This window comes from Pavona decussata, unplaced genomic scaffold, assembly GCF_977016875.1.
Source record: "Pavona decussata unplaced genomic scaffold, jaPavDecu1.1 SCAFFOLD_114, whole genome shotgun sequence".
Lineage (NCBI taxonomy): Eukaryota > Metazoa > Cnidaria > Anthozoa > Scleractinia > Agariciidae > Pavona > Pavona decussata.
Genome location: NW_028145528.1, coordinates 2,492,465 through 2,510,410, shown reverse-complemented (window position 1 = coordinate 2,510,410; position 17,946 = coordinate 2,492,465). Strand labels below are relative to the sequence as shown.

At 38.2% G+C, this 17,946-nt stretch overlaps 3 protein-coding genes across 3 annotated transcripts; all 3 read right to left on the bottom strand.

Annotated features, from left to right (window-relative positions):
• Positions 1 to 811: 811 nt before the first annotated feature.
• On the bottom strand, positions 812 to 3,831 carry LOC146470177 (octopamine receptor beta-2R-like). Its single transcript, XM_085121976.1, has one exon. The coding sequence runs from the start codon at positions 2,471 to 2,473 to the stop codon at positions 1,607 to 1,609; it is 867 nt and encodes a 288-aa protein (XP_084978102.1). The 5' UTR covers positions 2,474 to 3,831; the 3' UTR covers positions 812 to 1,606.
• A 5,086-nt stretch (positions 3,832 to 8,917) lies between these two features.
• LOC146470176 (beta-2 adrenergic receptor-like) lies at positions 8,918 to 9,842 on the bottom strand. The gene has a single exon (XM_085122540.1). It carries the CDS (start codon positions 9,840 to 9,842, stop codon positions 8,964 to 8,966), a length of 879 nt encoding a protein of 292 aa, XP_084978666.1. The 3' UTR covers positions 8,918 to 8,963.
• Positions 9,843 to 15,182: 5,340 nt separating this feature from the next.
• Positions 15,183 to 16,301, bottom strand: LOC146470175 (beta-2 adrenergic receptor-like). The gene has a single exon (XM_085122050.1). The coding sequence runs from the start codon at positions 16,145 to 16,147 to the stop codon at positions 15,269 to 15,271; it is 879 nt and encodes a 292-aa protein (XP_084978176.1). The 5' UTR covers positions 16,148 to 16,301; the 3' UTR covers positions 15,183 to 15,268.
• Between the last annotated feature and the right edge of the window lie 1,645 nt (positions 16,302 to 17,946).

Genomic DNA, 17,946 nt, shown 5'->3' with positions numbered 1-17,946 from the left:
TTCGGTTGAAATGTTAGATTAAATATCTAACTTTAAAATGGCCAAAGGAAAAAAATGTTAGTTTTCACTCTCGATCGTCGGTCGTAATTTTTTGGGGATTTCACTTTTTTTCTTCCTTGCAATTGCTCAGCTTTTGGTGGTATTTGCTCTCAAGGACGTGTTCAGAAAATATTTCCAGGTTAGATTAATATATTTTGTTCACTTGTTTTGGAAGGCGGGTGACAGTTTGGTCTGACTGAAATAGATATATTCAAAGAGCCCCGGAATGCTAGACTGCGAGCAGTCTCTTTCAGTTCTCCTAATTTCTGTAGCGCGAAAAACCTTCCTCTCCCCAATCCCGTCTCGCTAACTTTTCTAATTTGCATAATTTTACCGTCACTTTGTGGGTGTGATACGAGGAAAAAAGTACGACTGGTTGCAGTCTACCGGGAATACTTGAAATCTTTTCGCTCACACTTGCACGGTCCCCGCCTTATGACTACCTCCTTACTAGTTATTACGACCACATTTTCACAGCCCGAAACCGAGAGTTCCCAGGCTCTTTGGCCAGCGGTTTGTCGCCAGGAGAGACTGGGGTACTGGATTTTTTTACCGCAGGATTTCTGCGGCAAAACAATGCAACCGAAGCCGTTTTAGGGTCAGCCAATTGGCAAAAAGTTGAATTTTTTTCGAATTGTCCGGAGTCTCTCCTGGCGACGAACCACTGGCCACAGAGCCTGAGGACTCTGGGTGCGAGTTCCATTGTACTTCCTGACCTACCACCAAATTGAATAACTGAAACAAGAACAAAAAAAAAAAAAAAAAACAGCAACAAAGGCCTTCTCCTCTCTTCATGTATAATTGTTACTGAAAACTGATGAGGTCTCTGTTGTTAGGGGGCCACCAAGTTTTAGACTACAAATTTTCAAGTATTTTGCAAAGTGTTTATTAGCATTTTATCGCCGTTTGTAATTAATTATTAGATATATTTTGTGACTCTTTAGAAAACGGTATATATCTTTTCCCCTTATTTACAGTGTATATTTTGTCGGAGAGTACTATATTAACGTCACCCTGTTTAGAGTTCTGTAAACCTTAATAATTTCGCCACTTAGATAAAGTAATTGTTTCATTCTGAAATACTGTGTCATGCCAGACGTTAAGGAACGCCTTCAGCCTCAAATTGCCGAAGACTAATAGGCTTGTGTAGCCTGAGCTCAAAACGTTTGACCTTATGCAGTTCTAATAACATCACATACGTGTGAGCCGATAATTGTTTTTGAGAACATGTGTTTAAAATACGATGTCCGTTTCCAAATTTAACTTGATGAATACGTGTGGATGGGGCTTATAAAGATCTTGCTGACCAATATTCTCTCAACGTCGTGAATGCTTATATCATTTACGCAAATGAAAGTCAGTCAAGTGGGTCATGTGACGTAATGGAAGCTATACTCGGTGGCAGCTATCGCTCATGCCAGTGTACGCCACTGCGTACATGTTCATTCACAGCTTTCTTTCATTGAGAGTTCGATAGATGGTGGCAATTTAAAAAGTATTCATTGTATGGTTCAACGAATAACTCTTACGTAGTTTAGGACCTTTGGTGAATGCCAGTTGAATCCAGCTAAACAAAAGTAGTTTCAGCACTGGATTTCGTCTTATAAAATATATTCCTCAACTCTCTTTGAATGTCACGTTTCAATAAGGCATAGGCAACTGGGTTCGCCGCTGAGTTCGTTATAACAAGAAAAAACACCAAGTTGCGAAGATCGTCAGTTAGTTGACATAGTTTGGTAAAGTAGCAGACGGAACTGCATACCTCAAGGGAATAGCAAATGAGAAATATAGCCACCACGGTTAGTATAACACGAGCAGTCGCCAGTTTAGGGATTCCTTGGCCTTTGCGATTCGGTTCGTTAAAACGCAATTGAGAACGTAAACTCGCAAGTTGCTGATAATGCTTCCTCGCCGTTGTTATTATTTTCACTGTGAAGAGCACCAACACAACACAAGGGACGAATTCAAACATGGATGTCCAAATGACGACAGTGACCTTTCGGTTTATGTTGCATCCACTGAAACTTGTGCAAAGAGACGGAACAAAGTAGGCCAGCAATGGAAGAAGCCACGATAATGCGATCAAGTATGAAGTACTTGTCTTTGTTATCAAGGTCGTGTACGCAAGTGGCTTCACAATAGCTGAATAGCGATCGAAAGTCATCATACAAAGGTTGGTAGTCGAGGAATAGATCATTAACACTGCGATATCTTCTGCGACGCTGTGGAGGCAAGTCGAATGAAGAAAATTGCAAATAACTTGACTGGGGAAACAGCAAGCTCCAACACCAAGATCGGCCAAAGCGAGTGATAAGATGAAGTAGTTAGGTCTTGTCTTGAGTTTGCGCCGCGTGCAAATAAGGTAAATTACCAAGGCGTTTCCACAGATGGCGAAAGTTGAAGGAAGCCACCCAAGGATCCAGTACCACTTCATCTCATAAACTAAAATATTTCTATGGCTTTGTGAAATCAGTTCAGACAGTCAAAGTGTGGTATCAATGTCGCCGAACAGGTCAGGAATAATAAGTCTTTGTAAACAGAGAACTATGGTATTAAATTTTGATTTCAATCGACAGCAACACTTGGAAAGGAAGATGCATACGTCAACACACTGACCTGACCATGGGAAACCCCATTTATCCTTGTGGTGGATCCTGCAGGACTAAAAGATGCTAATACACTCACCGCTGTAACTGCCGTTGACGTCACAAAATGTTTTGTTGTACTTCCTGCAACAGGACCAAATCAGAGTGTTATTTATTTATTTTATTTTGCTATGGTTTATTTGCTAAGTGTTGAAATCAGGATTGATAGAGTTGACGCCGGCGATGACACGAGTTCGTTATAGTTCATTATCAAATTATCGTGATCAAACTCTGATATATCATATATTGCAGGGCACCGATATGTTGCCAATATAATTTTCTCAAAACTTATGACGCTGTTTAACATCTCTCAAACTTAAACGCCCTCAGCTTATTACAACCATGTGTATTGATTTTGTTTATAAAGGGAGCCTTGAATAAAGAAGTCCGCCTTTGATGAATATTTAGTCAGGAAAGGCAATGTTCATTAACTCATCTGGCTCATCAAGGATTAACACAACTGTCCCACACGCCATTACAAGAGAATTGTATTTGCATCGTACAAACAAGGGCGACAGCACGCAACATTTTCCGGTTAGTTGTGGTGATCTGGCTCAGCAGGACAGTCGGGAACCCTGACGTTCTTTAATGAAGATATTAAGGCTGATGATGTTTATACATTCCCCAAATAAATTTTTCCGTGTCTAACTTTCTGGAAAATGCAGAATATAGTTACATTAAATCTACATCTCGCGTGACCAGTATGTTTGAATTTGAACGGAGTTTTAAAATTTTCAACATTGCCAGTGAGATTTCAGAGTTCCCGTGGAAATTTCCCTAGCGGTTTATCAGACGTTTTATATACCTATGAATTTTTCAGCTTTTCATTGTAGCATTAAGTATTTCAAAACAGTAATTGTTTTGAATTTTTTCAGTCAATGCGCTCTTTTCGAAAAATTTCCAGAGAAATTCATTCAGATGACGGACGTTACGTAGAGGAATTCGAATGTTCGTTTCATTCTCGGCTTACTGGTCATACGTGACGTAGACTGACTATATCCTATTTCGAGGCCTGTTATCGAAATAAATCAGATCATTATTGATTATCAGTATCTCGGCAAAGTCCCTTAGGAAACAATAACTAAAAATTAAAAAAGTTATAAAAATCACCCTTTATAACTCATCATGAAAATTATCCTATATAAAAAAGGAAAATCAAACTTATTTTTTAACCCTAAGAATACCAACTGGCACATAATGCCATTAGTCTTTCAATATTTGACAGATTTCTATGAATGTTTGACACCAAGATGGTACTGTGAAGATCTACTCAATAAAAAGATGAAAACTTAACCCCCTCCCATATGTGATATGGTTGATCACCCCCATAACTTTTCAACTTTTCCCCTAGAAGTTGTGGGTCTTAAAGCGTCTCTCACATTAATGAACATGTTGAGAACTGCAAACTAAGCTATAGTTTAGGGGTATACCTAATATACATAAGGATTAGGACGTTTTTGAACTTTTTAATTTTTTCGTTTTAAGGCCATTTATCTCAAAGCCATAACTTTTCTCACTCATAATTATATCAGTTATGAAATACAATCATGAGTAGCTTTAAAATGGTATATCATATTCTCATATTGACATTGAGTTTGTAGTCCCGGATCTGGAGAAAATGTCGTTTTGCCTAAGGAGTTAAAGGTTTAAGCGTTACTTTTTGTTTAATTTACAAAGGCTTCTTAAAATTGCTACTTTTAACGATCCTTAAAATCGACACTATCAACGATTATGCAAATTTTACAAGACTTAAAATTGCCATTTAAAATAGGCCATTCAAGTTCTCAACAACTACTCAAATTTTGTAAAAGTCTTCTCAAAATTGCCACTAGAAATAGGCCATTCAAGTACTTTGAAAAGTGATCATTTAAATTATGGCAATTTTAAAGAGTTTTTAAAGCAACAATTTGAGACACTTTAAAGTGGAAGTTTAAAAAAAGTTTTTCAAGTAAAGTGGAGACATATAAACAGTGATGTAGAAGTTTCGAAAATGGTGAATTCCAATCTCAAACCCAGAGCGTTTAATAGTTGTCAGGACATACTCCGTGGTACTGGACTTTTTTTCACGGTAGAATGTCTGTAACAGAGGGAGCCGCTAATTGGTCACGGGGAAGCCAATAATAAGAAAAAATCGATTCAACTACCTCAGATTTTCAAAACTTCTTTAAATTTAAGTGGCGATTTTAAGGGAGTCTTAATAAAAATGACGATTTGAAGGAGAACAAGTGGCAATTTTAACGCGCTTGCGATCTAAGCACTTCTCAAAGGGGTTAACCGTCAGCCGTCAAACAGCCTACATTTTAACCTTCAACCGTCAAAAAAGGGCAATTTTTACGATCAACCGTCAAAAGAGCATTTATCAAAAAACATAGCGTCAAAAAAGCGTCAAAAAGGGGCAATTTTTAAGATCAACCGTCAAAAGAGCATTTATTATTAGCCGTCAAACGGTTTTAATGTCTTTCAAATATCACTATTTCAGCTGCTCATCCCGGACTTCTGGCTCTCAAAGAACCACTTTTACTGTTAAAATGGTTTCCATGTTCCCAAATATAGTCACTTTATGGTCCTTTCCACTTAGTTTGCGTCTAAACTGGCATCATAACTAACTTCCGTCTGGAAGTCCTTCAGGTTGCCAAATATTAACGATTTACTACATTGATAATGGTTTCTGACCAAAAAACAACCTACAGAACACAATTTCATAATATTAAAAAAAAACAACAACAACATAAAAGTTAATATTAACTTTAACTCATGGAAGAAGTATCCGCTTGATAACCGTCAACCGTCAAAATCGATAAAATTTAACCGTCAACCGTCAAAGCTACACCCTCATTGAGACCCTCATCTAAGGAGTCTTAAAAGCGGCAGTTTTAAGAAGTCACAAAGTGTGGCAATCTTGAGAAGTTTTACGGAAGTGACAAAGTGTGTCAATCTTGAGAAGTTAAATGAAGTCGTAAAAGTGGCAATTTTAAGAAGCCTTAAAAAGTGGCAATTCGAAGGGCCCTTAAATGTGGCAATTTTGACTAAAGAAGTCTTTGTCGATTAAGTGGCTTCTTTAATTATTTTTATCTTCTTTTTTTCTTTAATCGGACGATTTTCATGTCCTGAGTTATAAAGGATGATTTTTTTAGTGATTATTTTCATTAGGGAGTTTGCCCGAATGCTGGTAAAATAGCCTTTTAGATTCTAGTACGAGTACGACTGCGCTGTGCGATATTTGACTTCATTGTTTTAGCGAAGCATTCTGTGTGCGAGCTCAGAGGCCTTTAAACTAGGTGTCCATACATGGGACAAACATCTCGGATACTGTATTCAAATCCTAGCAGTATGCAGGATGTTCGTCTCATGCATGAACCTTGTTTAACCATGCCTCAAATGACTAAACCACCGATGTAAAAATCTCTATCCACCACATCGACAGGCCTTCCGCTCAACGTTACTATTACGCCGATTTCTCCATGGCCAAATTTTCCGGAAGTCTATCGCCATTCACAGTAGCTTCTCAACCCACAGCCCCTGCATAACTCTTGACTTTCGCAGTTTCCTCAGTTGAATGTTTTACACTGTTTTTCACGCGACTTGCTCTCTATATCGAGTTCCTCGATGGCTTGAAGTCATAGTACCTGCTCTTTCTTCGCTCAAATGGCTTAACTTGGGCAAATTTTCGCCGTTTTGGCGAAATTTTCTTGGGAGTTATCAATAGTTTGAGAAGCTATATCAAACACTCGAAAGAGTGTTTCCTCCTATTTCCAAACACCTCGAAGTTGGTTAAAAAAAGTCGGCTGCGCCTCGTTTTTCCAACCTACTTCTCGTTGTTTGGAAATCGAAGGAAACACTCTTCCTCGTGTTTGATCTATTACTTGAACGCTTCCTCCACTGTGATGAAAACGCACAAATATTGCATTTGACAACCGGCGGTGAATTTGACTTTTATAGACACTTCAGTTGACTGACAGTGATAAATTTCAAAATTGGTTTTTCTCTCTGTCTTTCACTGAAGAAAAAATAGTTTTTTCCCCATTTTTTCTTTGACAAATAATATTTCCCCGCTTTCCCGATTCAAATAGCAGAAAACATTATTATTCACCGTTTTGCTTTCTTTTTTACCAAATCCTCAGCTCGCACCCAGATGTTTGTCTTCGGAGAAAACATCTGTTAAAATCAATCACGTTCTCCAATCTGATTGGCCAATGAAAAGCGGCCTGATGTAAGTCGCATCAACCACTTTAGCGCGACTTTTCAAATCTTTGCTTTGCATACGTGAAGACAAATCTATTTTGACACTCAGTCCTTCGATGAAAGTAATTTTAGTTTATCAATAGAAGAGGGGCCTGGGACCGAGAGGCGATGCTCTCGCAACTTGAAAAGCGGTCTGACTCACAATGTGGCCAGCGAGTTTTAAACAAAACTAGGAAAATGTTCATTTCGTTTCTCTGCTAATCTTTTAATTAGATGGCGTTTACTTTCCGTTTCAAACAACTAAAAATATACGTTGACAGTGATATGTACGATTTCTATGCTTTGGGGGTCATGAATACAATAATACCACTAATTCACTACCTGCACTAGTAGGATTAAACATGTTACAATTTATAATCTCCCTCTCAAATTTTTTTTGCCTTAAGCGACCAAAGGCCAGCACTACAACTTATGGCCTTAAATCGTGGAGGTTTACGGCACCAAAACTCTGGAACTCATTACCTGACTCAAGCAGAACAGTTCAAACTTACAAGGCTTTTAAAAACAGTATCAGAATACTAGATCTGGCAGGTCTACTATGATCGAGTGAGCTTTTCACACAATACGAATTACTGTAGTTTTTTATATCCATCTTTGTTTCTTTATTGCAATTTTTGTTTTACGTATGATGATAAATTTGTATTAGAAATTTAAACTTAATAGTATGCCTAGTATGCCATTTGATGTTTTTTAATATGTGTTAGTTATTTTAATCATTTAGTGTGAAATACCTGTAAACTAGCTGGTGAGCCTAGCTTGCTGGTCTCACAAAAGCTAAGCGTATTTTCACAATAAACTGCTATCATATCATATCATATCATATCATATCATATCATATCATATCATATCATATCATATCATATCATATCATATCATATCATATCATATCATATCATATCATATCATATCATATCATATCATATCATATCATATCATATCATACCATATCATATCATATCATATCATATCACATCATATCTTATTTAAGAGAATGTATGGGAAGTTGCTTTCTTCCACCGTAAAATAAATCGTTAATAAAAATACCACAAGGTAGTAAACAAACGTATCACAAGATATACTTTATAGACAGTTTTGCTGTAAATTTCACCAGGTATATGTATTTTTGTTATTGAAGATTTCACTGTGGCAAAATAAATGAAGTGAGTTAAATAAGACTAGTATTTTCCGATGCGATTAGAAATACTCTGTTTCCCTTCTTATCTATGATGTAAATCTGTTCCGTGAAGATAATTTTACAGCTGCCAACTTGTATTGTAAGTTCATCAAGTATGTTAATGTACCTTTAATGCTGCATGGATATATGTCATTATATTTTTTGTTCCCCAATCTTAATTTGGTAGTAAGATCTTCACTTACGTTTAAAACTGAATATTGGCTTTACAACCATTTTGAACTCACGTCCTGCTAATTTCCGTAAAGAAAGGAAGTAAATAAAGGCTGGTTAAACTTCCATTTCCTCAGTCCAATTGGGCCAACATTCGTAAGAAATGAAATAAATATAGAGAAAATATATCACCTGGCCTTTCTTTCCTTATTCGTATTTTTTTTTTTCATTTTTTTTTTTACCACCGTATAACATATATGCTTATCTGATTTACTTTTATTGTCAGTTTAATGTAAATTATTTAACGTCGAGAATAAGAAATACTTTCTAAAACGTTGGGTACAGTGTTTCTCCGCAAGAGTATGAAATTCCCTCAGTACCTTACTCACTTTTGCTTTATACAACCGTGGAATAACATGTGAGTCCAAAGTTAGCCAACCCATATATCGGAGTCAGTAAATATTAGACGCTGCAGCAATTACTTGGCCTTTAAATGCCAGATCACTGAATAATCATCTACCCGCATGCTCACGGTTGAGTCTGAAATCTGATGAATCGGAGCACAAAAAAACATGAATCTGCTAGTATAGTATTTAGCGCGCACTTTGCTTGTGAAATAACTGACATGTATGTTCAAGAGTCCCAAGTTTACATTAGCCAACCCCTGTGCTTGCGTCAGTAAATCACCCAGTTTATTCACGATGTTTCCAAAACATCAGCGCTTTCAATGCTTCTCTAAATTCCTTTTTCCTGGCGGCGTAAATCCAAGGATTCAGCGCAGCGTTCGAATAAGTTATGAAAAGCGCCCATGTGCCCCATGACTCAAATGACTGTATCTCTTTACATGAAGCGTTGTCTGACGTAACTTCAGATATGGAGAAAGCCAGGGCTGGCAAGGTGGTCAAATAAAACACGCCGATGACAATGGCTATGGTAATTGACGCCTTTTTATTCTGCATGTTAGTCACTAATACTGAACCGCTTTGATCGCCAATACTTCGTAATTGACGACTCACTTCTTTAAAGATAAAAAAGTAACAGTAAGATATCAGAACTCCGGGGACCAAGAAAACTGTAGTGACAGCTGTAATCCAGAAATCATCTTCGAGGAGAACGAAACGCAGACAGGCAATGGCGCTTGAAACAGCCCAAACTAATGCAACAGTGCGTTTGAAACGGACCACTGTAACAATAGTGTTATATCTTAAGGGGAAAACCACTCCAATATACCTTTCGATGCTGACCGCACATAGGCTGTATGTTGATATGGCGACAGAGAAAACGTACACGCAATCAACGCCTTTGCTGAGTGGATGCTCCTCGTTTGCGACATGCAACAATGATCGCAAGACCCACATGGGTAGTGCTACGAAACCAACGAAAAAATCACCGAATGCGAGTGCACCAAGGAAGTAGTTGGTGACGGAGTGAAGAGATGATTTCCTGTAAATTGCCAACAGAATTAACGCATTTGTAGTGCAAGCGATAGCAGATATTAAAAGACCAAGGACGGTTGTTAAGACGATGTGCCATTCTGTGGTTGGAAGTTCATTGCAATCTTCGCGTGCCATGGTTCTGTTGATGTGCTACGACGCTAAAGTTCCCGTCCTTTTATGCTGAAAATTTTTACGAATATCAATTGAACGAATGTAACCTTGGTTGTCGTTAGGCTTTTAAGCACATTTCCATCACAATCAGTCTTTTAAATTGTCATGGTATCATGGAGATCAACTATTTCAATATCTTCTACCTCCACCAGTATCAGTGTACTTTAATTCGTTGACGTTTTCTAATGCAGGGAGAAGAAGGTAAAAGTGAAGCAATTAAATGGACCTGATATGGAGAAAAAAAGCGATGCTCTTTTGCTTTATTGAATATGAAAATCTGTAAATTAATTTGAGGAAAGCACCTGCCTAATGAAAACACACACAAACTGAATGCTAAGCGTCTCTTGAGCTACAAAAAAAAACTTTTGTGTTTTTTGAGTAACCATTTAAAGTCATTTTGACTAAACAAACATGTTAATGTTTCCATTTTTCAACTTCTCACTGCTGAAAGAGGAGAAGTTTCGTCTGTCAGAATTAAAACCTTGACGACCACGCAATGTTCAGTAACCAAAATACTTTATTAGGATTAGGCCCTCTTGAAATGTACATGTGTTCAGTAACTGAACATGCTTAGCAAATTGTAGAAATAAAAGATACTTTGTCAATATTTGCTTAAAATACTCGCAAAACCTGGTGAAGCTAGGGCTGAGTGTCCAGTTGGCTTTTATCTTGGTTGTACTTCCTGTGATATTCCGATTTACATTTCCTCTGCTCCTCTGTTTCCTCCTGTTGGCGCTGTCGCTGCTCGCGCTGAATCTGAAGTCGCCTTTCACATTGTTCAGAAGTTTCGTTGTTTAGTCTCCCTCGGCGAGTCTGTCTTCTCCCTTGTGCCTCTACTTGTGGTTCATTTGCATCACAATTTGGTCGTGTTTCACCAATGGTAAACATTTTTCACTGCTCGATGAATAAACACGTTCAGCGCTCAATGAATAAACATGAGAGTGCGCCATCGTGAGGCAGCGGTTTTCTTTTACAGTTACCAGTCCTGGCCGCTTTTGACCGGCTGAAACCGGTTCTGTTGCGTAGCAACTACAAATTGCGTCTGACGCCAGCCTGTCTTCCAACGTGTTGCTGCCTAGCAACCTTCCCTCTGTCTGACGTCATTCAAACTTTGTTTGCACTGTTACCAGGCAACAACACGGACATCTTCAACGATATATATAAATATGTTTTTCCCTCGAATTCGCGCGGGTTGCCTCCCGAGCAATTCAAGTACGGTCCGACCAATTTATTATCCTTGCTTCGCGGGAAAAAAAATATAAATACAGTAGAACAAAAAGAAAACTGCACTATCAAAGAAACAAACCAACAAAATATTTGGGAATTAGTAAGATTTTACGGGTATCTATAGAGCTTGTCGATGACTAAGGTAAACTGTATATTTCATGACAAACAATTATTCTGCCAGCCATTCGGCCTTGTGCTGTCTGTTTGAGTTTCCTCTTGGTTTCTCTGCTTGTGGAGAATAAGCATTTTTAATGCACAAATCCGGGGAAAGGGGGAGAGGACTGTTCCTATTTGAAATTGATAGCATAAGTAAAGCGAATGCAAAGTCAAATCAGTGGAACAATTCAACTTCCCATCCGACTGCTGAAAACGGAAATAGAATGCCAGAGATCCAAATAAAAGAATACTATTAATTCATTATCTGAACTACTAGGATAAAAATTTACAATCTCGCTCTTAAATTTGCTTCTCGTAATCGAAAGAGAACTTAGGGGACCGTTCATTTTTTATGAGCATGGGGGGGGGGGGGGGATTTGGTTAATTGCCACTACGAAACTGTATGACCCCCCCTAGCATGCAATTTTTTTCCACGTGGCCCCCCCCAAGCAGAAACTATTTTTTTCTGATGACCCCTTCCCACCCAACCAGAAACAAATCATACTCCTAACTTTAACAAAACGCTTATGTACTGTTTATATCAAAGATAAACGTAATTGTTACTGTGATTTCTTTACAGTACTATTAACAAGTTACCGTTCTCTGCTTAGGTAAAGATTTCTGTTGTTTAAAAAAACGTTTTATAGATAGCAACACGTTTACGGCAACGACAAACCCTAAATTTCCATTTAGATTCTCAAAGAAACTATAAAAATTAATCAAGCAAATGGTTAACGTAAAATTACTCCCCTTCGAGTAGAAACAATTAATACACGTACAGATCTGACTAACAAAATACGGATCGAAGCATACCAATCAACGATTACGAGTCTTATTAAACAGAAAAAAACAGCGGACGCACAGATATCAGGCACGTGGGTAAGGGTTACATAGGGGTGTTCGTTGAGCTCTAAATCTTGGTGAGCGCCGGAGGCGCTGTTACTAGGGGGGTCCGGGGGCATGCTCCCCCGGAAATTCTTGAAAATCTAGCTTCCCAGAAACCTCATTTCCTGCATTTTGAGACCCATTTTAGGCAAATCACAAATTTGTTTTACAGCAGCTTTTTGAGCTATATACATCATTTCTACGGCATAATTGTTTCAACTTAAACAAGAAAGTTCAATGTACATTCCGCGCCCTGTCGAGTTCTGATAGCTATTTGATCTACTGATAGTCATACACCAAGCTGGTAAACTGCATAATTCTCGGGTGTAGGCCTTCGAACAAATTGACTATCTCGTCAAGATTGACAGGCATATCATATTTGATATGCATTAGAACCAGGGCGGACATTCTACTCTCTCGCATGGTACACCTCATGTAGTTGTTCAACCTCCTCATTAAATGCTTTTTCTTCTGCCATTACTGATCTGTAAAGGGGGTTCGTTCGAACCCCCCCCCCCCCCCCTCCTACGCGCCTGGATATTAAAGTACTGCTATTAAAAATGACAGTTACAAGCTTTTCTGAAGATGGCCTACGGCTCAGATTTACCGTCAACTGAAGTCACCAGCAACAGTTCTATTATTAAAAACTAATCTGGATGTTCACACTAGGCATACTACTGAGTCTACTGATACTCCTGGGCTCAAATAATTTACTAATCAACAGTCTTTATAAAAGTGAGTACTATTAAACAGAACATTAAACAATCCATTGATATAGTTCTGAGTACAACCACTTTGTAGAAAACTACTCCCCCACGGATGATTCAATAGTGAGACTGTTACGTTTTTATATTAATTTGAACTTGTACAAACATAGGTGTCTACTTCAGTTTATATTCATTATTGCTAAATTCCAACAGATATGCTTCATTTCCTGAGTTGTTGTTAATATAAAATGCAGATTTTGACCTCAGTATGTAAAACAAATTAAAAGTGGTTAGGAAAATCGCATTAAATAAAATTGAAATAACATTCAATTTCTTCATCTGTTTCTGTGTTAAGCCACTTTCAATTTCCCCTGCTAGCCAATTATTGCTGGTGACCCCCCCCCCCCTCTTTCACTCAATTTGTTTTGGTAGCCCCCCCCTTAAGTGCCATTTTTTTTCTCGTGGCCCCTCCTAAATCCCACCAGCCCCCCCATGCTCATAAAAAATGAACGGTCCCTAGTATAGGAAGTTGCTCCCCCCATCCCTCACCCAATGAAATAAAGAGTTTATTACCACACGGTAGTAAACAAACTGTATTGCTACATATACTGTAGAGACAGTTTTGCTGTAACTAATACACCAGGCATATTTATATTTTTTTACTGACGATTTAACCGTGGCCAAATAAATGAAGTAAGCTATCAACAGTCTTTCCTGACGTACGTTATTAAAAATAGGCTCTGTTTCCCTTCTTATCTATGATGTAAAAATTCTGTGGCAATGTCACAGCTGCCCAACTTGTATTGTAAGTTCATCAAGTATGTTAATGTGCCTTTTATGCTACAGAGATATATGTCATTTTATTTTTTGTTCTCCACTCTTTTGAAGAAAGATCTACACTAACGTTTTAAACTGAATGTTGGCTTTTTATTTAGTTCTCTGTTCGTAAGTGGGCGGTGTCCTGAAAATCCTACAATCTGATTGGCTCCGGGACCACGATCACGGTAACCGGAATCGCGGGAAATCTTGAAGTGAAATCATTTTACTCAGTTCTTTTACTCTGATCCGGCGCGACGAAAAGTTGGATTTTTAACTCGTAAATGCGCTCATGCACAATGATCGAGTTATCGTAATGTGAGGGAAATGTCATTCGGTCTCTCGATGGGTCGTAAACTTTCAAATATGGCGTACTCTCACGGCTCGCCTAAGTTTCTCTCCTCCCTCAATTATAAAAATTTACTTTTTTTGGAGTTCGAAATTAAAAGAAATAGCCTAAGGAACTCTCCAAAGAGGCGGGTATTCATGTGCTTTTGTAGACAAAACTTTGCGGATTTTCTGTTTTTGCGAGGTATCGTTTTTCTTGCAGTGCTGACACACAGTTTAATAACATCATTGTGCTAACTACGTACAGAGCAATCTTTAGAATTGTTTTTCGGTCCACGTTCATTATTTCACTTGGAATTATATTTTCTTATCTCATCAAATTTGATTCTTAGCTAAAGTAGTCAAACACGCGCCTCACAACACTGTATCGTTGGCATCATGAAACTACTGAAAAAGTTTTCCTTACGTACATTTCTTAATTTTAGTTTTTTTGTGACGATCTTGGCGGAGAAAAAACACAAATGCTTAAAATAATAAAGTATAAAGGCAGAGAGTAAGATGCGACTGTGCGTAATTTATTTTTATACTACTTGCTATGAAATATCAGTTTGTTTTTTTGTTTCTCATTTATAACACCACGATATATTTGAATTATGTTCTATTGTTAGTTTAGCCTTTTCCTCTGAGGTTTACCCTCGGCTTTCTTCATTGGGAAAACTTTAATGAACTTCAGTACGGCCATCCGAGGGTCGTACTGAAGACGTCGAGCATAGTAACCTCGGCCGGTGAATAACATATATATAAACATTTCGAGTTGACAGATCTACTGAGCTAATTTCCGTAAAGAAAGGAAGTCAATAAACGCTGGTTAATATAATTCATGCAGTAATCTTCCATTTTCTCCGGTCCAATTGCGCCGAAATGCGAAGTTCGTGAGTAATGAGATGAATATAGAGAAATGAATCACCTGGTCTTTCTTTCCTTTTTCGTTTATTCAAGTTTGTTTTTAACGACCGTATAACATATATGCCTATGATTTACTTTTATTTTTAATTTAATGTAAATATCTTCAACCACTCGTCTCGTCCAGAATAAGAAATACTTTCTAAAACGCTGGGTACAGTTTTTGGCCAGTGAGTCTGTAATCTGATGAATTGGAAGACAAGAAAACAATTAATGTGGTAATATAGTATTTATTGGCATGCACACTTTTGCCTGTGAAATAACTGACATGTATGTTCAAGAGTCCCAAGTTTCATTAGTCAACCCATACAAAACTGTGCTTGCGTCAGTAAATCATCCACTGGCAGTTTATTCATGATGTTTCCAACACATCAGCGCTTTCAATGCTTCTCTAAATTCCCTTTTCCTGGCAGCGTAAATCCAAGGATTCAGCGCAGCGTTCGAATAAGTTATGAAAAGCGCCCATGTGCCCCATGACTCAAATGACTGTATCTCTTTACATGAAGCGTTGTCTGACGTAACTTCAGATATGGAGAAAGCCAGGGCTGGCAAGGTGATCAAATAAAACACGCCGATGACAATGGCTATGGTAATTGACGCCTTTTTATTTTGCATGTTAGTCGCTAATACTGAACCACTTTGATCGCCAATACTTCGTGTCTGACGACTCACTTCTTTAAAGATAAAAAAGTAACAGTAAGATATCAGAACTCCGGGGACCAAGAAAACTGTAGTGACAGCTGTAATCCAGAAATCATCTTCGAGGAGAACGAAACGCAGACAGGCGATGACGCTTGAAACAGCCCAAACCAATGCAACAGTGCGTTTGAAACGGACCACTGTAACAATAGTGTTATATCTTAAGGGGAAAACCACTCCAATATACCTTTCGATGCTGACCGCACATAGGCTGTATGTTGATATGGCGACAGAGAAAACGTACACGCAATCAACGCCTTTGCTGAGTGGATGCTCCTCGTTTGCGACATGCAACAATGATCGTGAGACCCACATGGGTAGTGCTACGAAACCAACGAAAAAATCGCCGAATGCGAGTGCACCAAGGAAGTAGTTTGTGACGGAGTGAAGAGATGACTTCCTGTAAATTGCCAACAGTATTAACGCATTTGTAGTGCAAGCGATAGCAGATATTAAAAGACCAAGGACGGTTGTTAAGACGATGTGCCATTCTGTGGTTGGAAGTTCATTGCAATCTTCGCGTGCCATGTTTCTGTTGATGTGTTAAGACGCTAAAGTTCCCGTCCTTTTATGTTGAAAATTTTTACGAATATCAATTGAACGAATTAATCCTAGGTTGTCGATAGGCTTTTAGCACATTTCCATCACAATCAGTCTTTTAAATTGTCATGGTATCATGGAGATCAACTATTTTAATATCTTCTACCTCCACTAGTATCAGTGTACTTTAATTCGTTGATGTTTTCTAATGCAGGGAGAAGAAGGTAAAAGTGAAGCAATTAAATAGACCTGATATGGAGAAAAAAGCGATGCTCTTTTGCTTAATTGAATATGGAATTCTGTAAATTAATTTGAGGAAAGCACCTGCGTAATGAAAACACACACAAACTGAATCACGCTAAGCGCCTCTTGAGCCACAAAAAAAACCTTTTGTGTTTTTTGAGTAACCATTTAAAGTTATTTTGACTAAAGAAAAAGGTTAATGTTTCCATTTTTCAACTTCTCACTGCTGAAAGAGGAGAAGTTTCGTCTGTCAGAATTAAAACCTTGACGACCACGCAATGTTCAGTAACCAAAATACTTTTTTAGGATTAGGCCCCCTTGCAATGCACATGTGTTCAGTAACTGAACATGCTTAGCAAATTGTAGAAATAAAAGATACTTTGTCAATATTTGCTTAAAATACTCGCAAAACCTGGTGAAGCTAGGGCTAAGTGGCCAGTTGGTTTCTACCTTGGTTGTACTTCCTGTGATATTCCGATTTACATTTGCTCTGCTTCTTCTGTTTCCTCGAGCTCCTGATGGCGCTGTCGCTGCTCGCGCTTAATCTGAAGTCGCCTTTCACATTGTTCAGAAGTTTCGTTGAACCAACATTTAGTCTCCCTCGGCAAATCTGTCTTGTCCCTTTTGCCTGTACTTGTGGTTCATTTGCATCACAATTTGGTCGTGTTTAACCAATAGCTTTTTATTTAGTTCTCTGTTCGTAAGTGGGCGGTGTCCTGAAAATCCTACAATCTGAGTGGCTCCGGGACCACGATACGGTAACCGGAATCGCGGGAAATCTTGAGGTGAAATCATTTTACTCAGTTCTTTTACTCTGATCCGGCGCGACGAAAGGTTGGATTTTTAACTCGTAAGTGGCTCATGCACAATGATCGAGTTATCGTAATGTGAGGGAAATGTCACTCGGTCTCTCGATGGGTCGTAAACTTTTAAATATGGTGTACTCTCACGACTCGCTTAAGTTTTTCTCCTCCAATTCTAAAGTTTTTCTCCTCCAATTCTAAAGATTTACGGTTTTTGGAGTTTGAAATTAAAAGAAATAGCCTAAGGAACTCTCCAAAGAGGCGGGTATTCATGTGCTTTTGAAGACAAAACTTGACGGATTTTCTGTTTTGCGAGGTATTGTTTTTCTTGCAGTGTTGACACACAGTTAAATAACGTAGCTGTGCTAACTACGTACAGAGCAATCTTTAGGATTGTTTTTCGGTCCACGTTCATCATTTCACTTGGAATTATAGTTTCTTATCTCATCAAATTTGATTCTTAGCTTAAGTAGTCAAACACGCGCCTCACAACACTGTATCGTTGGCATAAACTACTGAAAAAGTTTTCCTTACGTACATTTCTTAACTTTAGGTTTTTTTCTGACGATCTTGGCGGAGAAAAAACACAAATGCTTAAAATAATAAAGTATAAAGGCAGAGAGTAAGATGCGACTGTGAGTAATTTATTTTTATACTGCTTGCTATAACTATCATAGTTTGTTTTTTTGTTTCTCATTTATTACACCACGATATATTTGAATTATGTTTTATTGTTAGTTT